Source organism: Phasianus colchicus, chromosome 21 (assembly GCF_987193195.1).
Source record: "Phasianus colchicus chromosome 21, bPhaCol1.hap1.1, whole genome shotgun sequence".
NCBI classification, from domain to species: Eukaryota; Metazoa; Chordata; class Aves; order Galliformes; family Phasianidae; genus Phasianus; species Phasianus colchicus.
In genome coordinates this window covers 6,661,412-6,689,257 of record NC_143456.1, presented here as the reverse complement: position 1 = coordinate 6,689,257, position 27,846 = coordinate 6,661,412, and the positions used below count along the sequence as shown (strand labels likewise).

At 48.6% G+C, this 27,846-nt stretch overlaps 1 protein-coding gene across 2 annotated transcripts; it reads left to right on the top strand.

Moving 5' to 3' along the window:
- The first annotated feature begins 51 nt into the window (after nt 1-51).
- Nucleotides 52-27,846, top strand: PHF12 (PHD finger protein 12). 2 transcript variants are annotated; one of them, XM_090122306.1, is made up of 15 exons: nt 52-493; nt 758-939; nt 12,952-13,024; nt 14,543-14,930; nt 15,472-15,592; nt 16,550-16,682; nt 17,371-17,535; nt 18,218-18,379; nt 19,388-20,204; nt 21,724-21,846; nt 23,190-23,333; nt 25,059-25,157; nt 25,665-25,747; nt 26,235-26,373; nt 26,668-27,846. In XM_090122306.1, exons 1-15 carry the CDS (start codon nt 428-430, stop codon nt 27,000-27,002), a joined length of 3,030 nt encoding a protein of 1,009 aa, XP_089978432.1. In that variant the 5' UTR covers nt 52-427; the 3' UTR covers nt 27,003-27,846. The 2 variants fall into 2 exon arrangements, with proteins under 2 accessions (XP_089978432.1, XP_089978433.1); XM_090122307.1 differs by lacking the exon at nt 52-493 and having other exon boundaries at nt 920-939; nt 14,808-14,930.

Here is a 27,846-nt window from a genome sequence, read left to right as displayed (position 1 = left end):
GAGAGAGAGAGAGAGAGAGAGAGAGAGAGAGAGAGAGATAGGGAGGAGGAGGAGGAGGAGGAGGAGGAGGAGGAGGAGGAGGAGAGGGGCCGAGCGCGGCGGCGCCTGAGCGTGAGGGGCGGTGCGGGGCCGAGCGCTGTGAGGCGGCGGAGCGGGGCCGCCCGGGCCCTCCTGTGCGCGGCATGGCAGCGGGCGCGGGGCCCCCCGCAGCCTCCCCCGGGCCCGGCGGCAGGAGGTGGCGGAGTCCCGGCCGAGCGGCGCAGCGGCCCGTGGGTTAGGCCTCGACGCCGCCCGCCCCGCCTCGCTCCCCTCTCGAGGCCGCCCAGTGCGGCTCCGCCGCCGCCGCCGCCGCTCCCCGTCCCTCCGTCCGCTCCCTCGCGGCGGGGTGGGGGGGGTCTCTCGGGGCCGCTCCCCCCGGGCTGGATGAATGTGGGAGAAGATGGAGACGAAGACGATCGTCTACGACCTGGACACCTCCGGGGGGCTGATGGAGGTGAGGGGGCGGCGGGGGCGGCGGGGCTGCAAAATGGCGAGGGGACCCCCCCCCCCCACGACACCCAACCCCCCCCCCCCCCGGCCCCGAGCCCCGTGGCCATAGAAGGAAGTGCGGCCGCTCGCCCAATCCCCGGTGGGGGCCTCCCGGGGCGGGCTCGGCCTTATCCCGGCCCCACCGAGCCGTGCGCTATGGGGGGCGGTGGGGGTCAGAGTGCGGGCGGCCCTCAGAGCTCTGTGTGTGTGTGTGTGCGTGTGTCTGCAGCAAATCCAGGCCCTGCTGGCTCCCCCTAAGAGCGAAGATGGGGAGAAGAGGAGCAGGAGGCCCGAGAAGGAGCCCAGGAGAAGTGGCAGGGCCACAAACCACGACAGCTGCGATAGCTGCAAGGAAGGAGGGGACCTGCTGTGCTGCGATCACTGCCCCGCCGCTTTCCACCTCCAGTGCTGGTAAGGCTCCGTGCTCCCGCCCTCCTGGTCCGTGTCCCTGCGGTCGGGGCCCCTATTAAGTGCCCGCCTGTGAGCCCTGCTGTGCTCCGTGCCCCCCCGCCCTCCCCCCCCCTTTAAATGCCTTCAATCCACACCTAAAACCCCATCCGGACGCCTTCATGGCGTGGACACGCTGACCCCAGGCCCTCCTTTCTTTCTGTGCCCAGAGGCCTAAAGGAGAATCCAGGCCTCGGTCTGCCCGCTGCCTTCCTCCTCGCCTGTGCCCCACTTCCCCTCCTCTCTCCTCCAAACACATCCCCGTTCCTCCCCACCCCCCCGGTCCCCTGCTTGAGGGGATTCACAGTGCTGTCCCTGTGCTGGGCCCGGCCTTCCCGGCGCTTCCGTGCTGCAGCGGCTGCTGGGAATAATGGAGGTTGCTGTCTCTGTGTCTCCCTGCCTCACTGTTTACAATATGGCGACCTTCCTTTAAATTATATTTTTATTCTCAGCGCCATTTTGGCTGCATATGTGACTTCCAAACCCTTGCAGCTCTTCCTGAGTATCTCGATTGTGAAAATACCTTCCCTGCAGAAATCCGGGGCTCCGGACTTTTAAAATTGGCACGGCTTATTTCTTTCCCTCCTTTTTCCTTCCCTCCTGACTCTGTAGACACGCTTATCTCATCCGTGGGGAATGACTGCTGTGAATTTCGGGGTAGCCGGGCCCTCTTGCTTGGAGTTGTGCAGCTTGGTTGATAAAAGCAGATCTTTTTGCATGCAAATCTGGAGCTGGAGGTGCGCGCGGAGGCGGTTGCGACGCCGTTCAGTGGAGGCTGCAGCAGGGAGGGCTCTGGGGCCTCACCTCGGCCCTTCCCATGCACGCAGCACAAAGCCAGCCCTCAACTTTCCGCAGCGGAGTTTTCCTCCGTTCTGCACCAGGAGATGCAATGGGGGCTGCAGTGCCCGTTCTGCTCGCTCAACAGTTGACACAGGCGGAGGGATTGTGTTAAATTAGCACAGCCAGAGTGGATAATGGAGTGGAGGAGGGAGCGGGGCGAGTCAAACAGCTGGAGCTCAGGCTTACCGAGTATTCTTCCTTAGGGGAGATTTTTTAACCGCATTCCTTTCTCTCTTTCATGCTTTGGAGCTTTTTGTTTGCTACCCCGTTACAGCTGTCTCTTAATTATTTTTTTTTACCTATTTTTTTTTCCCCTCTTTGCACGCTGGTTGTGCCGCGTTTCTGTGCTGATTGCAGCTCTCTGAACACTTATTAAACTGATTGCTGATACCGGGAAAGCTGAGTGTGCGGTCGCAGTTGTGCAGGGAGTGTCCCGTTAGCAGCACACAGCCAGGCCAGCCCAACAATGCTGTAGCGAGCAGCCATGACATCATCCCTCCTGCCCCGAGGAAGTGCTGCTGGTGGTTGGGCACATCCTCTGCATTTACTAGAATGACACTGACTTTTTTTTTTTCCTCCGACCTTCTCCGCGGGCTTTAATTCAAGGGCTTTTTTCTTACACTAGATATAGTTGCTTTTAACTCGAGTGTTTGCTTGCAGATGTTGTTGAATGCACCCCCAGCCTTCTCTTGCAGAGGTTTCACGCTTGGGTTTTCAGATGGAAGGGCTGTGACTAATGCTGCAAAGTTTAATTGATTCCGAATCCTGGCTCATCCTAACTGTAAATGGGTCCACTCTGTGCACGGTGAAATCTGGCTATGATTCATGACTTAATTTGGCAAGATTCTTATAGCCAGTGGGAAATGGTCATGTAAATCAGCCATCTAGAGAGGTTTGGCTGTACTCAAGTTGGTTACAGGGTAATTACAAAAATTCTTTGGCTAACTAGTCACCCTTCAGGACAAAAGCAGAAGGTGCAGCTCTGGTTATTCCTTCTTGCTTTCATTGCTCCCTTCCTTGGGCTATCTCTGGGTGAGCACTCAGGAGCAGCAGAAGCCCCGGCCCTGCCGAGGCCTTGGAACAAACCAGGTTGTCTCAAAGCAGTGCTTGGCTTTTATATCCATGTTTTCTTCCCTTCACCTTCTACATCTTGCGTAAAGTAAACTTCCGTTCAGGATATAAACTCAGGCATAAAGGCAGCACTTGAAACTTCCTTTCTGCCTTTTTTTTTTTGTTTAATTATTGTTTTTCTTTAAAGAATAGCAGCTGTAATGCAGTGCTTGCTTAAGTGGTTTTGAATAGCAGTTTAGCTATACTGGCTGAATTGTGTTGGCAGCTTAACTGTTCTTTTAATATTTATTGTAAGCTTTTGTGCTAGGTTGTATTTATTATCCATAAAGCAAAAAAAAAAAAAAAAAGAGGGCACTTAATTGGCCAAGGAATTTTAATCAGTCAATAAAAGGAGAGGTCAAGGTGTGGTCAGCTCAGAGCAGTTTCATTTCTGCCCACATAGAAATGATGCTCCATGGCACTGTGTGAACCTGCCTGCTCAAAATCCCCCAAACTTCCCAAGTCTGATAGCATCACACCTCTCTGATGGGAAACAACAAGCTGTGTCAGTGCACAGTGGGAATGGCTGCTCTCCTGGATGTGAAAGGGGCTGTCCTGGTTCAGCTGTTGGGGTTTCAGCTCTTCTCACAACACAGAAGAGCTGCTTTGGTGTAGAACTTCGGGTACTGGTGAACGGGTGCTGCAGATACAGGGCCTGGTGGGAGGGATATGGGGAAGTACAAAACCCCATCAGCACCTTTGGGTTAGTATCACGGGCAGGTGATTGTCTTCAGGTTTGAATTTCCAGAGTGCTTTTTCCTCTCCTTGAAAACAATATATGATTTTTTAGCTCCTAAGTCTGGCTTTGGTTGTGTTGTTTGCCTGGAATTTGCTACTTGGGTCGTGGGGCAGTTTTCATTCTGATGTTGTCTTAACTCAGGCCTCTGTGTTCTGTCTTTACACATTTGGGAAGAAAAAAAAAAGTTTTATTTTCCATTACTTCTGTTGTTCATCCCCATCTGTATCCTCCTCCTCCTCCCGGGTGTGTGATTGTTCAAGTTCCCCTTATTTTCTTACGCCTGTTTGCAAAGTGAGCGATGTTGCAAATTCATTACAGCGTCAGCAGAGGATTAGAAAGATCCCTGGGAGAGGAGAAGTTTAGTTAGCAACAGGGGGAGGGGAATAACAGCCCAGTGTTGTGCTTCTTTTTCGAGTCTCACAGTGTGGAGGAGCCCTCTTAGAGCTGCTCACCCAGCTCAGCATCTCTGTTCACATCGTGTGCTGCTGTGGAAGCATTGCTAGCGTGGCAGAGTGACCTGAGCTGCCCCAACCCCACCAGCTGCCCATCACAGTGAGCGACAGTGCCATGCAGTGATGCTGCCCAGCAGTGGGCTTCCCTCTGCTGCATCTGTGGCTCCTGTGGGAGAAATACGCCGCATCCCCACTGGGTCCTGCAAGCACTTTCTGCAGCACTTGCCTCTTTATGCTTATATTTGGAGCGTTTGGCTCTGTTTCCTCTCCACTTTGGCAGTCTTCTCCCGAGTGCTGTTGTCGAAGAGCTGGAGTAACAGAGCTGCAAAGAGAAGACAACGGAGCTCAGCTAGCCTGAGTCTTGCATATTTTCTGTGAGTCACATCAGTTAAACTCTTTGCACGTAGAATGGAAAAAAGTTGTGTTTAATTGTAGGACATTAGTAACTCTTTCCCTACCTTATTCAAGTCTAAAATGTCCTGCCTTATCTTGGCATTTGGTCTTGCTGTGATTTTGCATAAATATCCATTCTGTGTGAGGGGTGAGGAGGAAAGCATTAGCCTGGCTATTGTCTTTGCTATTCATGCCCCTCGGGTGGTGCTTTGGTCACCTCAGGCTTTCAGGTGAAGCTTTGAAAGGCTCAAAGCATCTGCAAGGAGCAGCAGGATGGCCAGAAAGCCGCTCTGCAGGCTGACTTACCCCTAGGAAAAGTGGTAAGCGGGGAAAGCCAACAGCTTATTGTGCATCTCTGCTTGTGGTATTTCAGTGCTGTTGGGGCCACTGTAGTCTAGATCCCAAAGCAGAAGGAAGCAGTTGCTCTGGCCTGGTTTTTCTGTGCAGAGGGTCACTGCGCATGTGCCTGCAGATGTGGTAACATGATCGGTCTTGGCAGTTCTCTGAAGCAGAGTTGTACCAATGAAATCTTTCGCTCTCCTTATTTTCGTCTTAAATCTCTCAGTGCAAAACCAGATAAGGTCAAGCTAAATGTTTGACCTGAAGCTGGGGGCACCAGGAAACCACTGATAATCAGAACTTCATGAACTAATCTTAATTTTTTTTGCGACCAGCGAATGACGATTGTCGCCTGCCTGCTCTTGTGTTAAACCGAGCGTGAGCACATTCTGCAGTGTGGGCAGGAGAGCAGCACTCACATCACGTCGTGGGTCACAGCAAGGCATGGGGATGCTCTCCATCTCAACAAGAGGGATCCTTCACTTATGCTTTGTCTTCAGGCACAGCCCAACGTGATGTCAGACATCCATAATCCGAAGGGCATGGTCTGAGGCTGTTAATGAGGACAGTTCTCCACTGTGTTATCCCTTGGTTTGGAAGGTGCCACTTTTATGTTGACCGGAACTCATGGAGCTGAGAACTCTTTCTTTTTTTTTTTGTGCTGTTGTGGAGTTGGTGTTTGAGTTGTCCTGAAAAAGCCGTGCTGGTGGCAGTGGCTCATTGGGAAGCAGTGTGCGTGGCCTCGTTAGCTGCTCCTCCTGCTATGTCAGACCTGCAGGCATGACTCACGGGAACGTTTGAAAACATGGAAAGGTCTTCCCAGAGGAATTCCAGCTCCTCTAGGCATTTGCAAAGGAAATTCTTAATTGGATTAGATTCATAATGCTAATCTGCTAATGACTGTTTGTTATGGAGATCTTAGTGCTATCCTGTAAATATATTCACCTTAATTTAGCTCGCCTTGTGCCTTTTTATCACGCACAAGCTCAGTGCTGGTAAGATTATACAGCTGCCTGCAGATCTTACAGCTGGGAATGGGAGAAGGACCACTGTGCACGTTACACAAAGTGGTGTAATGCTTTCATCATTCTCACTGCTCTCAGTTTCTCAGAGCTGCTTTAGATGGGGTAGGAAATGGGGATCTGCAGGTGTGGATGTTAAGCTGTGTTGATTCTGCACTGACTCAGTGGTACCTGGCAGGTTCTGGAGCCTTTCCTGTGCTCTGGAGCCCTGTTAGTGCTCAGGTGGGTAGCGAGGAGCTGGAATCCACTGGGAAGAAAGCAGTTACTTACAGGAAAGAGATGTATCTTCCTGAAGGCAAGTGTTGCAAAGTCTGAGCCTTCAGGGAGTGCTGCGTGTTGGAATATAAATCACATGTGAGAATGACTACCTGTTGTTGGTTTTTTTTTTCTTCTAACCACTCAGGAAGTAAGCTTGGACTTCAGAAAATGCTAATGTATCTCAGAATATAACATGGCTTTGTTCTAGGGATATGGAGTGCTGGATTCAACATCTTGCCACGTCAAGTTACTGGCGAACCTTGGGATTTTACGACGCGGTCAGAGGAGGCTTTTTCTTAGAGCAGTCAGTGCACAGTGCCTGCAGCCCCACAGCAGCTCAGTGCCTGCCCAGCTGTTGGAAGGAAGGCTGCAGTGTCTGTGTAAGCTGAGTAAAAAAGGTGCAGTACCTTCCCTTTTAATGAAGGAGCTGATGGGTATCAGTAGTCAGGTGGTTCCATACCCTTTTAGGGTGTGGAGTAAATGCTTCCTAGAGTCAAAAACGAAGAAGGAAAGGAATGCTGCAAATCATTCTTTCAGTCAGTGTGTCAGATCTCCAGCACAAAAAGCGTCTCGGGGCAGCTGGGGGAGCACAGAGCCAAACCCAGCACTAACCTATTTCTGCTGACGTCTGCTCTGCACGAGTCACTTGAAGTAAACTAGATGGAGCTGGAGATTACCGACTTTGAACCCCACAGAAAGCAGTGGCCTGAGGATGCAGTTTGGCAGACTGAAAACCCCATGCTGAATTCCTGGCAAGCGGGAGTGATTGGTGTGAAACACCTGCCTACAGCCACTGACTTGGGGCAGGCATCACATGAGCTTCCTGGAGATCTGAGGCTAGAATAGCAACAGGAGCAGGATGTGAAGGTGATCAGGAAAGGCAGAAGGGATTTATACCCTCTGTCAGGGCTTTTTTGGGGGCTGGGAGTGGAGGGATATTTGTATTGCTCTTCGTTTCTCTTTCCTCCCTAGTGTTCTTGGGAAAGCCTAGTCCACACGTAGGTGTTGGAATTATACCTCACTTGTGTCTGTGTGAAACTGAATTCATATTTTCTGCTTTTTATGGTCTGTGTCTCGGCTTCCTCTGATGTGCTGCTTTCTCTGCTTCTCGTCTCTCTTTGCCACCTTATTGCTTCTGTCCTTTCAGCCCCTCTCCTTTGAACACACTCGGTATCGCTAGGGTTGAATGCGTTCACCTTTCAGAAACCTCTCAAACCCGTGTTTTCCTTTTTTTTTTTTTTTTCAGTCGAGCTGTCTCTTCATTTATTGTTCTTTCGAGACAAAATTGGGTGAACTGGCTCTCACTACAGCCGTGTTGCTCCTCAGCCCTGTTTCTTTTCCCTGTTGCTTCCCTATGTGTCATCCTGCTTTGAGAAGATGACTTCTAATCTGTTAAGAAGATGGTGCTATAGAGATCTGAACACTTAATGATGAATGTGGCCATTGAATTCAGGCTATTGTTACCATTGTCTGCAGCGCGGGCGTGAGGAGCGGTGCATGGGATAGAATCAGGATGTGCAAAAATGTCTGAATTTCAGAGTGTGACCCAAATTTTCCAAAGTCAACAAGTCTTCCTATTGACTTCTGGATAGAAATACAAAGCCAGGGAGTTCACTTGCAGGTATGCCCCAAATTGCAGAATTCAAAAGCAGCCAAGCTGATTTAGAAACAAAACAGCAGCAAACAGAAGAAGACAACTGGAGGGCACATGTTTCTTTCAATCACATTTATTTATATAGCTATATACTTTTGTACGTGGAAATCCAATATCTTAAAAACCTCTTCTTCCTTTAATTTTTTCCTACTGTTAATGAGAGTAATAACTAATGGCTTGCCTGCAGACTGGTCTCTAGGCTGGGCTCTTCCTATGAATAGAAGCAAGCAATTACATCAGGGGATCACATGTTTACCTGCGGCTTAACTGCTTTATTGGACACTCCTGAATGTCAGGTCTGAGACAGAAAGCTGGACTTCACTGTATGTAGGAGGAAGAAAGAAGCGTGCAATGAATGCCACGTTGGGATGTAGCATACCTGGTGACATAGAGATGTTAGCATACCTTTGTCTTTCCTTGCTTGCATCCTGCTTCTCGCTATCTGGCTGTATCACAGTGTTTTAATCCTGCTTCTGTTCTCTGTCTGTTGCTCAGCCCTTATTTCTAACTCTGTTTGAGATGTGTGTGCAGAGCAGAGGCACTGTTGCAGATGATGGGATGATTGGTGTCGTGTGAAACAGCCATTTCTGTTCTCCTCCTTACTGAGTGGCAGCCAAAGTAATCACATGCTGACCTGTCCGGGATGTCCATCTCTCCCTGCTGGATGTACAAACATCTCCCTGCCTTTATATACACGTTCAAGACTTTGACTTCAGAGTAAACAAACTGACGCTGATTGCTGTTAAGCTTTTTTCCACTCGTTTCCTCTGGGGAGGGGAATCTGTACTACAGATGAAAGTACAGCAGCTGATGCTCGGCCATTAACATGGACTGCACTGCTGGCTGTAAGTGGGTATAACGTATGCAATATGTGAGCCTACTGGAGTCCAGAAAACTCCAAAGCCATTAGTTTGGATGTGATCAGGTCATGCTTAGAGGTCACTGAAGTGCTGAGCTCATCTGAAGTTTAGTGATCCCTGCTTTGGTGCTTGTGTTCATCAGCAGCATTGCTGCTTGCACTCTGAGCATCGGAATGTCCATTTTAATGAGCGGATGGAGTTGGAAGAACTTGCTGTAGAACTTCACTGGTCCATCTGTGCCAAGGAGCCATCCTGGCTACCAGAATGGAGGGGACAGCTGTTGGCGTTTCTAATAGTTACCTTCAGGATAATGAAGTCTTGCTTCCGTCTTCACAGAAAATAGTAAGCTCTTTGACCCAAGCCTTGCAGCAGGAAGGTAAGACTTGCAGCACAGAAGAACCTTCACCAGGCTGCAGCTGCTGCCTGCGTTGTGGTTTCTGCCTGCAGCAGAGGCTCCAGGCACCCTGTTCCAGGTGTCTTTCTGCAGGGCTTTGGAGCAGCTGTGAGCAGAAGCGTGTAACTGGGGCTCGGTAACGCTGTTTCAAAGAGCTGGATGTGTAAATGATGCAACCTTCTCTGTTTCTCAATGGGTCGCTTGTAATGTGCGGACAGTGCAGTTGGTTTCCTGGTTTGTTTTCGTTACGGCTGCCATTGAGGCCCTGCTGTAGGAAGCCAGGGAGCCTTGTTCTTTATGAAGCTGGTGGAACAGCTGTACCTCTATCCATCACTGGGATAAATAGGATCCAACAGCAGAGCCGGATGTTTCCTCCTCTGTCTTACTGGCAAATGTAACCAGCATCCTTCCTTGTAAGCCTGTCATTGAGTCCTGGTGAGGTAATGAGAAGATTTTTGCTGAAAACGACTGAAATCAAAGAGAAGTTACTGAAGAAGGCTCCACCAGACACCAGGTCGTCTTCCTGCTGCCATTACCCAGAGCTGCCCGTCCCCAGAGCTGTCAGCCTGCCTGCAGGCGAGATGGCACCAGGAATGCCACGTGGACATAGCTCCTGGTTAGCTGCTAACTGGTTCCTTTGAGAGCTGAGCCTGGTTTGTGCTGAAGAAGCTGCCGTTCTTTGAGCATTTGTTTACTTATTTATCGAGGTCAGCAAAGTAAAGTGCAATTATGGGGTTTAGACTAACAACGGGCATCTGATCTATGAGAGCTGCAGAGTGTGAAATTAAAAAGCAGAGTGGCTTCGTGCTATTGTTTGCTGGATAAAAAGCTCCCAGTGTGCAGATGACTCCTGGAGATTTTTTATTTCATCACAGCTATTTAAATGTTATTTGTGAAGCTCTGCGTAGTAGTGAGCCTAGAAGTTCACAAGGGCAAGCCTTGGCAACATAAATCTGATCTGAATTTTGAGAGATGCCACTTAGCTTTTCCCAAAAAAAGCAATTAGTCTGGCACTGGACAGTTGGGTATCGCTGTAGTGGCTTTGGAATATGCGATGATCAACATCTCCTTTAATTTCCAGAGGCTTTGCAGTTGTTCTTGCAGATGTTTGTGTGGGTTACTAACTGAAAATCACTCTGTTGTTTTGGAACTGTCTTTCTGTTAAATTCAGGAACGCGTTTGTCCTCTGGGTGGATTTGAGTCCTGTCACACCAAACCCTGCAGGTAAAAGAGCATCGAGCCACTGTGACTATAACACAGAAAACTTTCCGAAAGGAAGGTTTGGCAGGATTGTGCAGCAGAGCAATGTGTGCTTCCAGGAGATGTGCTGTAACCGGAGATCACGTTGGTGCTGCACGGCTCAGGTCCTGCTGGCAGCAGGCTGCAGCGGCTGGAGGGCTGCATGCTAATGAACGCCTGAAGGATGGGGGAAAGCAGCCCTGTGCTGCCAGAGCACCGCTCCTTACCTTGGTTGTGAAGACCAAAAGCCTTGCTGGGATTTCAAAAATGAGTTTCTCGTAACGCTTACGGTAAAAGGTTGAGGATTGTGGTCATAAGCAGTCAATTAAAACGGCGTTCTTCAGCGCTTCCTTGGCTTTATGTTAAGATGCAGGAAATGCTCTTTCCGTGCGGAGGGGCCGGCAGCCCGGGTGCAGCATTCATCAGTCTTTGTTAGTGCAGCGAGCTGCCTTGATGAACAGTTCATTAACCAGGAGAAGCAGAATCGCTCTTTTAATGCACTGCCGTGGCAGTCAGGCCTTGACAGCGAGCACAAAAACTCGGGGGGTGAAGCTGGGAGCTCCAGCCTTGCTGCTGCACTGACTCCCATCTTTCCCAATCCTTTGGGAAGAAGCATTCCCTTAAATGCTGCTTTGTGAGAGCTTTATTTAAGATCTCTGTGTATGTAGGATCCCGTGGTTGTTGAGCAGATAGCTCAAATTTAAAAAAAAAAAAAAAAAAAAACATCCCAATAGCTTGCACATGTAGGAAGAAACCCTTTCTAACTCTTCTAGGCAGCTCCGGAGGCTTGCTGCGGTATTAATTTGTTTCGTTATAAAATATGTAAGGTGAAGGTAACAGTTAAAACCAATGCCCTGAGGCTCTGGCAGCGCGTGGCTGGCTGGCACAGTGCTGGGACGGGGCAGGCGTGTTCCCAGCCGTCAGGGCACGCTCGGCGGCAGCTTCATAGGCACAGATCCACCAGGAATAAACCAAAGTCTGCGGGCTCCTGGTCCCCGGGGTGCTGGGAGGGGGTGGGCCATGAGGATCTGTGCTGACTGTAGTGCAGTCCTAAGGGCTCTGTTTTCAGTGGGATTAAACCTGAGCTGTTCCCAGGCTCACCTTGGGACTGAGGCTGCGGCGAGCGCCTGGAGATCCGTCGGTTCTGCTCCTCCCAACCCCTCTCCTCACTGCTATCAGCAGAAGATTAGTTTGGGGCAGGCATTTGAGGCTTCCTAGGAAGCAGTTGGTAGTTGGGGCTTTGGTGCTGTCGTCTAGAGTCTGATCTCTTGTTCATCCAAGCCCTCCAGGAAATGAGAAACATAAGCTGCAGGTATGTTGCTGCGTATCCGCGGAGCGCTGCCTTTCTGGAGCGCCCAGAACATTGAGGCCTCTGCAACCCTGCTCCTCAAAATGGCTGCCAGATGTGTTGGCTCCGTAGAGCTCCCATGAGCCTGACACCACAAGTGCTGAGGTTACCAGCTCCATCCTGGCAGCATTCTTCCCTCAGGCCTCCAGCAAAGTGGTGCAGGGCTGGGCGAACTCCACGGAGGCTGCGGCACCTTTGTCGGAACAGCAGTGTGCACAGTGTTGGGACTTTGCCTAAACAAAAGAAGCGTGTTTGGTTTTTTAGCTCAGGTTTAGGAGCCGAGGCTGAAACACCCTTGTGATTCCCTTGTGCTAGGGAAGTTGTGAGCTGGCTGGCTGTGCTTGCATGGCTTCTCGGCAGGGCCGGTGAGCTCCATGCCTGTGCGGCCATGCAGCAGTCACCTTGTGACCCAGCTGTAGGTGTCCCTGTTCACTGCAGGAGGCTCGGACCAGATGGCCTTTAAGAGTCCCTTCCAGCTCAAACAATTCAGTGATTCTAAGTCATTGCTGCTGATGTGGGGAAAGGAAGCTGCCAAGCCCTGCGAGAGTGCATCCGTTGGGCACGGGGGGTAAACGTGCTTAGCAGGCTTTGTGTCATTATCTCCAGCATCGATAGGCAGAGCTTTTAGAAATATATCTTAAAGCCATGCTGCGTGGTAACTGGTTGTTTATCTGACAGTGTGGATGTTTCTCTTGCAGCAGTCAGCAGTTTTGCTGAAATAACAGAACTTTACGATAAAGAGGTGTTGGAAAGTACTCGAGCTAGTACGATTTGTAAGGGAAGTGTAGCATCTAACATATGCTGCTCTGCCTTCAAGTGAGGGGGAAAAAAAATTCTCAAAATAGTCCTCCTCACTCCTTCATTTAATTTGCTTTGCTTTATTTCTAGAATCAAAATGAGAATGTCCTTTTGACGTAATGCTGTTTTTATAGTAAGTACAAGTCCATACGAGTAGGATTCATCTTGTGCTTCACAGACGAGGCAAGCTGTGTGTGGTGACACTTCTGAGGGTATTTGGGCTGTCTTAAGATGGAGGGTGATTCCCAACATGAAGTCGGTGTGCCCAGGCATGGAGTATGTGAGAAGCATCAAGTTGAAGGAAGAGTTAAGGTTAGGGGGAGGTGTACGTGTGGCACAGAAATAATTGTCCATTTCCCTTTGCTGTTCAATACTAAGACTGAACTTCTGGAGCGTTCTGCACGGTGGAGGTGAAATGGATGTCATGGAGGACAAACGTCACTGGTGACAGAGCTGCCCTGACTTGGCCTACGTGGAGATGAGATGTTCCAGAAATAACAGTAAAGCATTGCTTTGTGTTTCTCTTGCAGCAACCCTCCACTCAGCGAGGAAATGCTGCCTCCAGGGGAGTGGATGTGTCACCGCTGCACCGTGCGCCGAAAGGTAAAGCCTCTTGTGAGAAGTGTGCTCTGTGCCTCTCAGCTGTCCGTGGTTCTGTCATCTCCTCTCCCCTTCACGTCAACACACGCAGTGCCAGAGTTGCTCTTTATGCTCAGAGTTATGAAGGGCTTTGTTTAGAAAAGGCTTCAAGAAAACCAAAATGTATTGATGAGACCGTCCTGATATTTTTAATATTGATACCAAAAACCACGAAACTGAAGCACCTGACCTGTTTGTGTCAGGCTGTGCCTTTTAACCTGCTTTCCTTCCCTCCCATTATGGAAAGGAGGGAGAACTGAGGCACAGAGGGAGGGGCTCCCATGCTGGAGGAGGTGAGCTGCCTGCAGGTGCAGCAGGAGTCCTGTTAATGCAGCTTTAGCATTGGGGTTGTGATTGTGGTTAATGTGTGGGGGGGGTTTTGTTAGTTTTTTTTTTGTTTTTTTTAGAAATGTGACTTCACAGCAATTGCACATCAGCAGAGGGTGAAATCACAGTGAGTTGTGATTTCCTGGGCTGTTGATCAGGATGGGGAGATGACTGAGCAAGATTGTGGCTTGTCGTCTTTGCCTTGGTACTCTTTGTCCAGGAAACTGTCTTGCACAATGAAAACATCTTATCGCTGTGACTACATGAGGCTGTGTAACAGAGGGTTTGGGAACTCTGCTGAACTATCCAGCAGTTGTTCTCTTCAAGTGACACCCAAAACAGATCTGTTGTTACCGAAGCAATTCCCTTGTTACGTTTTCAGGGTACTGCTCAGGCAACTGCTGACAGCAAAGATGAAGGTCACAGATGTAATAATATTAATCTAAATTTCAAAAGCACAGCACCAACGAAAAGGCTTCTCTGCATTAAAAATCTCTCCTTCTACAGAACGTTTTCATAGTGATGGAGTAGATAGGTGCTGGCAGGCACTGGGACATGGTACTTGGCCATGCAGCTGCCCCTGCCTGCAGATTGGACCTCTCAGTGATGGCAGCGTATTGTTTTCCTCTGCTGCAGTTCTCTCTGCCCACCTTGTTCATGAGTTCTGGTGTCAGGAGATAGTGTGTTTTTTATGTTGTGCTTGTATTCTCCAGCTGACCTTCTCATTCTGTAACGGGTTTGGATGCACTGCCAAGATTAATAGACTGCATCGGCAATGAATGACCTACCATGGAGATTCTCTCCGTGTTGGCTAGCAAATTAAACAGAGTTGTCTGATCAGACAGGTATTTAGGGCTAGATGCTGTGAAACATTGTCCTGATCTGGACTCAAGTACAGCTGTCCTGAGAGGAGAGAGGGAGATGCTCATTTTCTTCCCTACGCTTGGTGTTCCCTTCAGCTCTTTTGTCATCTGTATGTTTTTGTCATCTGCAATCAAATTGCTTTTGCTAGGTCAAGGCTTTGGTGACTTCACGGGTGAAGTTGTTGTAAGTGGCTCAAGCTTTTTCAGATGCTGTTTGTCTTCAGTTGCTTGTTTGTCAAGGTTGATGTGCTTTGTGGCCTCCATGATAAGCCTGCCTATTCATGTCGTGCAGAAGCGAGAACAGAAGAAAGAGCTGGGGCAGGTAAATGGATTGGTGGACAAATCTGGGAAAAGGACCACCTCCCCAACCAGTGACGCAGACCTGTTGGACAGGTCTAGCAGCAGCATCAGGGCTAATGCGCATGCCAGGATCTTGGAAAGGAGAGCAAGCCGGCCTGGCACTCCCACATCCAATGCCAGCACCGAGACCCCCAACTCAGAGCAGAATGATGTCGATGAGGACATAATTGACGTGGATGATGACTCTGCCATTGCAGAAATGGACTGTGGGCAGCCCCAGCTGAAGCGACCGTTTGAGCTTCTTATTGCTGCTGCCATGGAAAGGAACCCAACGCAGTTCCAGTTGCCGAATGAATTGACCTGCACCACAGCACTTCCAGGTGAGCAACGGGTCGCCCACTGTTGGTTGCATCCTGCTGCCATCTTGCCTGTTTTCCTTCTCCGCTCCTTGTTGATTCTGGTGAAAGCAAAAGGTGTTCTGCTGTCCTTGGTCCTTGTCCAGCCATCCAGCAGTCCTCTTCTAACTGCAGCAGTAGGTGGCCTCTGGTTCCCCAGGATGTAGGGACACAGCTGGTAGCTCCATCAGCGTTAAAATGGATTCTTTCTGAATTCAGCTGAGTCTAAATCATCAATCTGAAGAATTTTCCAATTGTCCAATTACTTGATTTTTAACTCTTGGTTACTGTATCAAGTAATGACTTGATTGTTTCCGTGACTCCCTATACGTTAAGCTTGAAGTATGCCTACCTTTAGAGCCAATCTCTGTCACTTAAATCTAGATTTAGTGGTTGATAAGAGCTCCTTAAGCAGCTCCTTTTTGGCTTTTCTGTTTGCTTCTTCCTGTGCTGATTATACTTATCTACCAGGAAGCAAATCTCTGCTGTGTGGGTAACCCAAAGATTTTTTAAAATTTTCTTTCAGGTACTAGCAAGAGGAGGAGAAAGGAAGAAACCACAGGAAAGAACGTCAAGAAAGCACAACATGAGTTAGACCACAATGGTTTGGTTCCCTTGCCGGTCAAAGTCTGCTTCACATGCAACAGGTATTTAATTCTTCCAGGGAAGCTGTTTGGTGTAACTGCACCATTCATGGGAACAAAGTTCTTCCTGGAAAAAAAAAAAAGACCAACCTCTTATCCTTCCCATTTTCCTTCACTACTTACTTATGATCTTGTATGCAAATAAGGGAATAATAACCTTTGCTAAGTAGCAGATGCTTAACGACAAGTGTAGCCATGGCTTCTGCAGTATTGCATAGCTGTAAAGGTTTTAAAGTGTAGCCTGAAGAGATTGAGCCATCTTGCCTTTGGTATTTTTCTACTAAGAAAAAATCTGAAGTGGAGGTGGTTTAGAGAGCAGAGATGTTTGTTTATGGTTCATAAAGAAAGAATGTGAAGAGGTGACCTTTAGGAAATAGAAATATACAGAGAGAGCTATAAGCCCAAGGCAAAGAGGAGTATTGTGCTGCAATGGTAAATCTTAAAACTAGTTTAAAGTACTGCTGTGTTTTTTTTATGACTGCAGAAAAAAACACACATATATCCCTACTCAAATTGTCAGCAGAACCAAGAAAGTACTTTGGGAACTCCAGTCAGAGTGAGTTTTCTGGAAAAAAAAAATGTAATAGGGTACGTCTGAGATTTCCTTCTGATCTTTTAAGTCTTGCTCTAAACAAAGCCACTCATAACCACTGCATAAGATCAGCTTGAGAAGTTGCATACGTGAATCTGGACAGGTGCTTGCTGTTTTCCAGCACCAGCATCTCCTGCCAAAGGACCAAGAAACCCTCATGTGTTTGGGCAAGTCCTTTCACCTCGAGTGGGTCTTGCAGAATGTCCATGCAGATCAAGTTACAAACCTGAAGCTTAATTTTAGATGCAAGTAACATAGCATGTGGGATTTGGTAGGAAAAGATAAGCTGATGTGGTTAGCCAAGCTTGCACGTTCACTTTTGACTCTCTGTTCTGCATGGGAAATGAGATGTGACTCTCTCTTTACAGGAGTTGCAGAGTGGCACCTCTAATTCAGTGTGATTATTGCCCACTCCTGTTCCACATGGATTGTTTGGAGCCACCTCTTACTGCCATGCCTCTGGGTAGATGGATGTGCCCAAATCACATAGAACACGTGGTGGTAAGCAGGGCTATGATTGCAGTATGGTAACCGGATGCTGGAATGGAACCTGGCAGGTCCATTAAAGGACAAAGTACAACAATGTAAAACAGCTTCTGAGCTCTTATTGCTCCCTGTAATGCTTGTAAAGCTCCTGCTGCAAGCAATGTGCTCTCCAAAGGAATATGATGCTGCTCTCTGCAATAAAATATAAAGATGGGGGAACTCCTTTTGTAACTGAAGTCGACAGCTCAGAGTTTAACTCACTGGCAGTGTGTCTGGTTTCCAGATTGGACTCCTTAAGATCTAGATGAGCTTCCAGAACTGTGATACAAAGCAATTCAGTGCTACAAGTAGGGGAAGTCATTCTTTGCATGCTTAACCCAAAAAGCTTTCATTCCAAGCAGGCGCTTTCATTTGTGGAAAAGCGCTGTGCTTGAGACTAAATACTCAGAAAACAGGGGGCTGGTACAAAGGGCTTGCGCCCAGAAAAACTGCTTCTGAGAGCACTGATGCTACTTAGTAGGCCTCTGAGTGCTTTTATATTTGCCTCCAGCAGTGTGCCCTTTAACAGATAGTGCTGCAGGAAGTAAATAGTGTAAAGCAGAGCCGATGCTGTACTGCCAGTGCTGTGAGGCATTATGACAGTCTTAGGGTACCTTAGTGCCCTGCAGATCCCTAACTACTGTGGCATTATTTGATCACCCAGCTGAACCAGAAGAACTTGACCCTGAGTAATCGGTGCCGAGTATTTGACCGGTTCCAGGACACCATATCTCAGCATGTTGTCAAAGTGGATTTCTTAAACCGAATCCATAAGAAACATCCTCCGAATCGCAGAGTTCTTCAGTCAGTGAAGAGAAAGGGTTTGAAGGTGAGTGTTAACAAGTAGGTGTTGGTGAAACTCCCCGTGTACACATGTTAGTTTGGAAGGGAAACCAGCGTGCCCCATAGGGACAGCCTTGTTGGGGCACGAGAAGAAGGTGGGGACTGAATGAACGTGCTGGTGAGATGTCTGGAAGTCAGCAGTCAGGGAAGTTATCTTTGCTGCACGTAGGGTTTAAGAAGCTCTGTTTTTTCCAGCACCCATGATGCTCAACTATGAGAACTGAACCTTTAAGTCTAGCACAGGCATGGGAAGTACAACATTAAAACCAACCAGAGGTGGCCCTAAAGTCAGAATCTGGGCTGCACTGTGTTCCCTGTTGAACCCCAAGGAACATTTCTACCAGAAAGCCACATGTTATTTTTCAGGCAATCTTAAATGCTTCTCCCTTTTTTTTTTTCCTTGCCTTTTCTTTGCATGATTTTCTTGTGCTGTAGCCACTATGTTATGCTGAAGTCATGCCTGACCTGAGGGAATGAAACCTATTAATTTCAGCATAGCTGCATCAATTTAAAGTACTCAGTACTTGAAACTTCTAATGTATTGTCTGCAGGATTCCTTTGGGTCAGAAAACACCAAACACAAAGCACAGTGCTGGTTAGGCACTTAATTTAACAAGTCATTCTTGAGTAATTGTTCTCATGTGTGATCTTCTTTCTCTCCAATGTAGGTTCCTGATGCTATAAAGTCCCAATACCGGCTTCCACCCCCGTTACTTGCGCCTGCAGCAATTAGAGATGGCGAGCTGATCTGTAACGGGATCCCTGAGGAACCCTTGCAGAAGCACCTTTTGAACACTGAGCACTTAGCCAGCCAGACAGAACAACAGGAGGTAAATGAAGTCAAAATGCTTAGACTCTGTCTGTAGTTGCTTTGGTACAACAATCTTTTTCCCTTTCAGTTGCCATCAAGAGCAGTTGTCAGGGAAACCAGTCTCAAAATCGTATTTCTGAAGGTGATAGCTTGTCTTCTCTCTGACACCCCTTGCCCATTAAAACTTCATTTTGGTATTCCAGGTGAAATGTAAAGCCTCCTCATCTGACACTTCAAGAAAGCGGTGAAATATTTCTCCGGTCTTAACAGTGTCATTGAGGGCTTTCTGTCTAGATGTCATTTTTATTTCCTGGCTGAGAGGACATAACTTCCAATTTGATTATGTAAGGTTGCTCTCTGACACACTTGCTTGTGTGTTAATGTCACATTACTGGGCAGCATTTTATTGCTGATAACCAAAGATTTCTAAATCAAGCTCAAATGATTGTCTAAATCTTGTAGGAAATTTCCTGTTGGACTCCACGATGCGAAGGCATTGAGTCCTGATAGTTCTTGTGTATGGTGCGTGCACACTGACCACAAGGCTTAAAACTCTGAGGAAATCTTTTGGTCATCTTCAGCCAGGTGAAGAAGAAAAGATGCTCTCATCCCTTCCTTTGGCAGGTGACTGCCTTTAGCATGAGTTAAATCAGCATTTCTTTCCAGCGTACTATGGAGTAAGCTAAAGGGTTTTGTTTGGAGAGAAGCCCATGTTAGTGGAAAATGTGAATGTAACTAGCTGAAGAATTTGCAACGCTTTCAATGCAGAGAGGGGGAAACATTTGGGAGCAAAGAGCTGCCTGCTGCCTTTCCCTTCCTGTAATCTCAGCTTCTCTGTGCGCTGCCCTCTGCACAGAGATGAGCAGTGCACATCCAGAGCCTTCTCCCAGTACTAGACGAGCTCAGAGCAGATGCTGGGTGCTGTGCAGCTGGATCCCTTTGAGCTGGCTGAGCAGTGGGGTGGTGGAGCTTTGGAGCACAGTCTGCCTGCAGAGCTAACGTGTGTTTTTTCTTCCTTTCCTCCCAGTGGCTCTGTAGTGTTGTTGCGCTCCAGTGCAGCATATTGAAACATTTATCTGCTAAGCAGATGACTTCGCTTTGGGACTCTGAACAAACAGAGAAGGCTGATATTAAGCCTGTTATTGTGGCAGATGGCGCGCTCGCCAACCCTTACCAGGCAGCTGACAAGGCACCCACACCTTCCCTCTATTCCATGTCATCCTGCACCTCAGGGATTACCACCCAGAATTCCTTGAGTTCCTCACAATCCCAGCAGACTTTATCACAGGAAAATGTCAACTGCAGCTCCTGTCTAGATAAATCCAAGAAGGTGTCTTCCTGCGGGACTTCGAATGGGCCGACAGCCTCTGACGTTAAAGTAAACGGTCCTCATTTCTATGGCGTTTCATCCGAACCTTCAGCACAGTTGCCTGACTCCCAGAGGCTGATTGGAGCTGGTAACACAATACCTGTTTTGTCTCATCGGCAAACGTGGCCCAGGCCCCTCACGCCCCCAGCGACTTGTGGACTTCTGAATCACACCATTGGAACCATTGTCAAAACAGAGAACGTAGGAGGACCCGTTTCTTGTTCACAAAGGGGTTCTGTGCCAGTCACAAGTATGCCTACTTCCATATCGAGCTCCTGTGCCAGCCTGGAGACCACCAGCACTTTGCAAAGGAAGAACGTGCAGACGCAGATAGGACCGCCGCTGTCAGCGGACCTGCGATCCATGGGCTCCCCTCTGACAGCCACCAGGGCTCTCACCCCTCCCCAGGCTGCAGGAGATGGGATCTCTGCTGTTGGATCCACAAACAGATTCTGTTCACCAGCACCACCTTCAGGTAAGTGCCCAGCAGCTGATCTTGGCCCCAGGGTGGGGAGGTGTTCAGCTGAGTGCTGTTTCTGGACCCGCAGGCTCTCATTTATTGGAGAATTTAGCTTTCTGTAGAGAGCAGGGAGGAGGTTTCCAAGTCTCTCCTGTCCTAGGTTTCTTCACAGGAGCTGTGGGATGTGTGTACCTGAGAGCAGAGTTCTGTCCTCAGCATCAAGACAGTGGATCGGTAGTTCAGCTCTGGGAAGCAGCAATAGATTCCCATCCTTTGGCTGCTGCCTCCCTGTCTGCTCCAGTGCTGCTATAAAACTGCCAGTTGGTTTTAGAGCACTGCCTGGATTGCCAGACAGGCTTTTTCACAAGCATCTCTCACCCCTTTGATGCTCTGTTCTGATGGTGGCTACGTCCCCTCGTGCTAAGTCTGCGGCTGCACAGCGCTGATGTGCAGGAATGTGACTTGGGAAGTTGTAGTGAGTTTAGTACCTGCCACTCTTCTCACACAGATACTTACGATTTACCACTCTGTCTTGGGCTTTACCCTAAAATCTTGCTGTTAAAGGGCACAAACCCATTCATCAATGTAAAAGTATTGAGTGAAAAACATGGAGAGCTGAGGGTGTGAGAGTAGCATCTCTTTTAATTCCTACGTTTTTGCTAAAAGAAGCTTTCACTTTCCTTTTGCCTCCCCCGTACCAGCTCAAAGCTCAAACCATTGGATCCTTTGTGCAGGTTGGGTTTGAAGCAAGCAGCAGAGCTGCCTGTCACTGCTCTCCTTGCAGCTGTAGCTGCTCAGTGTGGGTTTGGGTGGAGTGCAATGTAGGCAGCATCTTCTTATTGTTCTTAAAATTCCTCTTGATAACTTCTGAGCGTTAGCTTGTGCTTGGGAGCAGCTCCCAGAGCAGCTGGCATCCCTGCTTCTTGCTGAACCAATACAGTCATTCTGGGGCTGCTGGTTTGACCCCTGCTTGGAAATGCAAGGCTGGGGAGGCCTTTAGGTGCTGCAGGGTGATGTGAATGATGAATTCTACCTGTGACTGTCACATTCTTAGCAGTGAGCCACACCCCGGAGTTGGTAATTGTACAGAAATCAAAAGGTTGAGGCAAACATGTTTTTAATGCGTGTTCAGACCTGGACAAGCTGCTTAGCAAAGTGCTGCAGGTTTAGCAGGCTGCTTCAGCTCCAGGAGCTCAGTGCTTATCAGCCAGTGTCTGTAGTACAGCATCACTTCTGTCTCTCGTTGCTTCTTCTTTGATCAGGGAGTGGGGGGCTCGGGTTTTTTTAAGTGCAGAATTCCTCCAGAACTGAAGGAGACAGAGGCTGAGAGCCAGTACTGTATTCCAGGCACACACTGACCTTTGTGAGGGGAAGAAAGCTTGTGGTCTCTAATTGGGGCCCATTTCAAAGTATGGCTCTGTGCAGAATTAGTCACTCTGAGCAGCGTGGAAGCTGGGAGCAGCCTGAGGGCTGGGCATGTGTCTCACGGACGTCATGGTGACATATCTTCTCTGCACCATTATTTTCCCTGTAGATGGTAAGGTCAGCCCCAGCACCTTATCCATAGGAAGCGCTTTAACTCTACCCTCATCACTCACTTCGAACTCTGCAGCTATGCTGGACCTCACCAGTTCCCTGAAAGCGTTTATGGATGGTGGTGAGTATTTGGTTTGTCTCTGTTAGCACTGTGTGTTTGCTTCCTGGGCATTTTCTCTGCTGAAGGAGTTCCAGAGATAAGGAAGGGTTGCAGTCAGGTGAGGGAGGGGCAGGATATACATTACCTTAAACGTGTCACATATTTCCCTATTTGTAGCATTGCCAAGGCAGTGAGGCCAATGGAGGGCTTCTGCCTGAAGCTCTTCTGAGGAACAATCAGAATGCTATTGCCTGGGCTTCTTTCCAGGTGGAATTCACATGCAGGAACCTGCAGCCCTGCCGTGTTGTGGTGCTCGCTGTGCTCCAAAGGTGTTCCCAGCATGCACAGAGCCCAGCATCTCCACGCCTTGTAGCTGAGCAGTCTCTGAGTCGTGATGCTTTATCAGCTCTGCTCATTTCCTGATTGATTCCTGCTTCTGTCAGTCTTCTCCTGGACTGGCATAGTTTTTATTTGCCTTTTGTTGCACTTGGCAAGAATCGCCATATCTTAGTGCAGTGACCTCAGGAGGAGGAGATTGCTAACCAGCAGTCATCCATAGCACAGTGAGGCAGGCTGTGGCCAGTGCCTGTTTCTCAAATGGAGCCTTTCTGGCATTGCAAGTGTGATGGCCCTCTTTTCATGGGTGAATCCCAGCTGCTTTGCTCAGCCAGACCACCCCTCTGCCATCAGGAAAGGCTGTTGTGTCTCTGCTTCTTCTGCTTGCTATTTTAACTGTTGCTGGTGCCAAAAAAACTTGGAAACAGAAGTTAGCCAGCCTGCTTTTGCTACCAGAAGGCAGATCTCCACAGGGCTTTACAACTAGAAATACTTCAAAGCTATCAGCAACGGATCTGCTTTAGAGCTTGTTAATAATCCTGTCTGAATTACCTTGTTTTGGTTAATTGACTCTGCTGTAAAAGCATGTGACTCAGGAATGAGCATAGAGCTGCTTCAGAGGTGGTTACTGCTGCGGTGCAAAGACTTCATGACTAGATAAGGAAGCTTCAGGAGAAAGAACCAGCCCACTGCCCAAAGGGGCAACGTCTGCCCCTACAGCCTTGTTGCTTCTGAGCTGAAACAGCAGATTTTCCACCTAGCAGTCCTTGTTGCCCTGAATTTCTGAGCCCTGAACTTCTGTTTGCTGCCTGCATTGCAGCTTTGCAGCCATAGCTGACACTCTCTATGTACTGCTCACGTGAGAAGTAAGAGACCACCTGTATGTGATGTTCTCAGTACTGTGGATGTTGTTGATCCTTGCTGTTGAAGCACATGGCAAGTCTGAAAGCAGGATTGTTAAATCCACTGCAGCTCAGATGGCTCCTTTCCATGAATAACTTTACTAATTGCTTTTTGTTTGTTAACAGAGATTGAGATAAATATGCTGGATGAGCAGCTGATCAAGTTTCTGGCCTTGCAGAGAATACATCAGCTCTTTCCTTCCAAAGCTCAGTCTCTAGCAAGCAGTGTCAGTGCCCATCAGCAATCTCCTGTGGCAAACCACATTGAAGGTAAGAGCAGTCCTAGAATAGCTGGGTTATGTTGAGCCTTATCCTTCTGGCACTTCTGCCTGTTCCTTGAAGGAGATTCTCACTCTTCCTTTGGTATCTGCTTGATGCTGCCTTTCTTTCTTTGCATTTCCTTCTCTGGATATCTGCTGACCAGGGACACTTCCAGGTCCCTCTGCTAACTTGTTATGCAGGGAGAATACCTTTAGTAATGTGTCAGTGAGCCTTCTGGTTTTCTGAAGATCTTTAGTGATGTTATGTTTTACTCATCTCAGCTTGAGATGGGAAGGTTCCATTGTTCTCCTCTCCCCATCTTTGAGATGGGCAAGAGAAACATATTTAAGATAAATATGCTGATAATCTGCACAGGCCTGAATTCAGCTCTGGTCATGGGTTTTGGCATTACTAACACCACCAGCTGTATGGGGAATGTGGCTTCCTGTTCCTCTGCATGCAGTCATTCAATGTGATCTGCTTTCAAGCACTAAGTGGACCAGCCTTGTTGTGGGAGCAGTTGTCTGCTCCCCCTCTGCTAGGCCTGGGGCTGAACATCCAAGATAAGGTCTTTGGAATTCTGCTGGGGTGGCTAACCTTCTTCTGAAGCTCTGTGCTTGCCTGCTTACTTGCTGCTGTAGCATCACAGCATTCTCTGAATGCTTTGTTGATCATCTTCTGAGCACTGCTGTAGGATACACAACCAGGCTGTGATCAGAGCTGCTTTCCTGTGCTGCTCTAACAAACCAACTTCTGAAAATTCTTCAGCACTCTGCCTCCCAAAAGGCAGATTGATGCTGTCTTAACCCACGGCCCTTTCTGGACAGGATGGAGGCATCCTGCTGACTGTTCAGCATTACTGACAGTAGATTTCAAACCTTTTGTGAGCCCTGTTGAGTCAGCAGAGCCAGACAGCTGAAAGGACTCGTGCAGAGGTGGCAAGCTGCACATTTCAACTGTGCCAAGTGCTGCACGTCCAGGGATGCCACTCAGTGTGGCCGTTGTTCCTGACATAGGTGACTCTGCAAGCAGTCTCATAATCCTTGTGTTCTGCTCTTTGATTTCACACTCTTGGCATAAAACTGGCCTGCAGATGTGGTGTCAGAAGAGGCTCTGTGTGTATAAGGGGCTTATCTCCAAGAGACAGCTGCTGAAATCCTGACAGCCCTGTGTGGCCTGCAGTTTGATATCTGTTCCACAGAAAATGATTTTCTGCCCAGTTAACGCGGGTGTGTGAGAATGATTTGAACCTGGCTGCCAGGAAACTGCTGCAGGGACTGACCTGAGGGTAAAGCAGTGTGCTCAGTACGTCCGTCCATGCTGGGAATGGGGTTAATCCCTGGACGAGGCTGCTCAACCTGTGCCTTTCCTGCAGCTTCTCTAGAAGTGGAGCTGTGATGTTGGTGACGTTCACCAGCAGCAATTTTTGTAAGCAGTGCTTTGCCAGCAAGGCACAAGTCTTATTACCCAAAGCAGGAGAGATGAAGAAAGAAGCTAGGAGTAGTGAGCTCCTGTTCTCAGCATGGCTCTGCTGTGCGTGCTCTGCAATTGCATGGCTTCTCGAGTAACTGGGAAGAATGCTTCTCCCTAATAAGATGCTTTAACCACAAACGTTTCTGGAGGGTTGGAAAGCTGGAGCTGACTGCATCCCCCCTAGGATCTGTGCTCTCTGCTGGCATCAAGCAGCCCGTGGAGCTGATAACATTGTTCAAGTGCTTTCTCTTTATCTTGCAGCGCAAAGAAAGGAAGTGCAAGCACGGGCAGTGTTCTACCCTCTGATGGGCTTGGGGGGTGCAGTCAATATGTGCTATCGAACCCTCTACATTGGGACAGGTGAGTGGCTTTTCCCCAGTGTCACCTTCTAGATTGACAGTGGCTCTCCCTGGCCCTCCCCGTGTGTTCCGTGAGTGCTGCTGCTGGGATTCCTCACTAACAGAAACACAGAAGTCCCCCATGCGGCAGAATTTTTGCTCTAGGGCTGTGCCTGTGTAGCCTGGCAGGCACCAGAAAGTCTCTCAGCAGAGGGAAGAATTAAAGTTTGCTTGTGGGTTTTGTTTCTCGCTGCTCACACCCCTTTAGTACTCTAGAAATGGCCGGGTAACACCTAAATGCTGCTCAGCCCTCCTGCCTGTGCAGCAGCTAGCTCTCCCTTCCCCCACTGAAACTTTGTTCATGGCTTATCGCAGCATTATTCATGCAGGCCTGGGAGCGTGGACAAAGGCAGTTGCTCCCCTGTTGTTTTGCTAATTGAAGTTTAATTCTGTCTGTTGTTCTCTGCTGCCTGGCAGTTCTTTTTTCTTCCTGAAATGAACTGAGCATTTTTGTCCTCCCCATTGGCAGGAGCCGATATGGATGTGTGCCTTACAAGCTATGGTCACTGTAACTACGTGTCCGGCAAACACGCCTGCATATTCTACGATGAGGTGAGAGCCTGAGCCTTTCTTTGCTTGACGTGCATGGCAGTGGGAGCTGGAGATACAGGCAGCAGGTTGCCTTTGTGTGGTGCTCCTTTATGGGACTGCAAAGTAGGAGCCAGAGCTGTGAATGGTTTCACTCCATGAAGGCTGCGTCAGCGTTTTGTGTCAAACCCCTTTCTGAAGCACAGAGCTCTGCCAGCGTGGTTGCTCTGAGCTAAGTGCTTGTGGACAAAGACTGACCACAAGTGAGCACTGTCACTGCTGGCATCCAGGCAAGGAAAAAGGTTTGATCCTTTTTGACCCAGCTGATATTTAACTAAAATTTTAGTGTAAACACAGAGCATTAACTACCATCCAGAGATGAGTTTGTTCATGAAGTAAACAGACCAGTCTGCCAATGGAAGTGCCACTGGAGATACGTTCCTGTTTAACCATCAACAGCAGTAGGCAGGGAGGGGTTGTTTGTGATCGGTTCCTTCTTCTCCTTGCTCAGAATACGAAACATTACGAGCTGTTGAACTACAGTGAGCATGGGACAACGGTGGACAACGTTCTCTATTCGTGTGACTTCTCGGAGAAGATGGCTCCCACTCCTCCCAGCAGTATTGTTGCCAAAGTGCAGAGTGTGATAAGTGAGTGTCCACACAGCCCAGCCCATGTCATGCTGTTGGGGACCCATTGGAGGTCCTGTTCCCCTCTGCTCAGCTTCCTCTTGCCTGGCTGCTGAAATGGATGTGCCCGTGTCCCCCTGGGGACAATGGGACACCTCTCAGGGCTGCCCTGGGACTCTGTTCCTCTTCCATCTGCTGCTGAAGTGCCTCCAGGCTGGAGGGTTTGCTCCTGGAGCACCCCAGCAGCAGCCCCAATGGGCTGACACAAGCTCCTGCCTCAAGCTGCCCCAACCTGACGTGTTTTTTCTTTTCCAGAGCGACACAAAAGCAGGAAGCAGGAAGAGGAGCCGCATGAAGAAGCCGCCGTGATGAATTCACAGGCACAAGGGCAGCATCGGAAACCCTGCAACTGCAAAGCCAGCAGCTCCAGCTTGATAGGGGGCAGCGGGGCTGGCTGGGAAGGGACAGCTCTGCTCCACCACGGCAGTTACATCAAGCTGGGCTGCCTGCAGTTCGTTTTCAGCATTACCGAATTTGCGACCAAACAGCCCAAGGGGGACACTGCCTTAGTACAAGACATGGACTTGGAGGAGAAGCTTTCTCTGAAACCCCACCAGGTGCCCGTGCTGCGCTCCAACTCTGTTCCCTAGGAATTTCGAGGAAGAGAGTTTTGGAGATAAGGAAACGCCCTCAGACTCTTTGCAATGCAAAACTGTACAAAAACCGAGGTGGGATTTTCTATGTCAGCCCAGAGACTGTCCACACGCCGTTTGCATGAAATGAAGAACGTTTAACTTTTTTTAATTTTCTTTTTTTGCTCAAGTTTTAGGGGCATTTGCACATATATTTGTACTATACATTTCATTTTAAAAGGAAAACTGCAGCGAGAGCAGGACGCGTCGGAGCGAGGGGCGTCTGAGCCGAGGACTCTCTCTGACAGATCGTACCCACGCAGTTGTAAAATAATCAGAAACTTGTTCTATTTTGTGCCAGTGACAATAGTTTTATATTAAAAGAGAAATACAGTTTTCATACAGCAAATCTATACAATATCATTGTTTTATTTAATGTAAAGAAGCGCTCTTCTTCCCACAGTTACGTTTCCCATCCCTCCCCGCTCTGGTTGCACTACAGTAGCTACTGTGTATTGGGCAGTGAGAAATGAATTCTTTTCCTGGTGTCCATCCTCTCTTTTTTTTTTTTTTTTTAATTTCGAATAAGGAAAAGTGTTGGATTCTGTGTAAATACATCAGTGATGGCATTTTCAATGTTTTAAAGCTGTGTACAGTGCTACATGTGGTATGACGTCCCCCGACTTGTCTATTGTAGCAGCTCGTTCGTCGTAACCCCTCTGTCTCTTTTGTTTATATGCCACCCCCCCCCCCTCCCCGCAGCAGGCCAGCTAGCTCCACTGTACAGAGTAATTGTAACGTTTTAGACTTTACAGAAACTTTCCTGTATTCTGTATATAAAAACAAAAAAATTCACATTGTT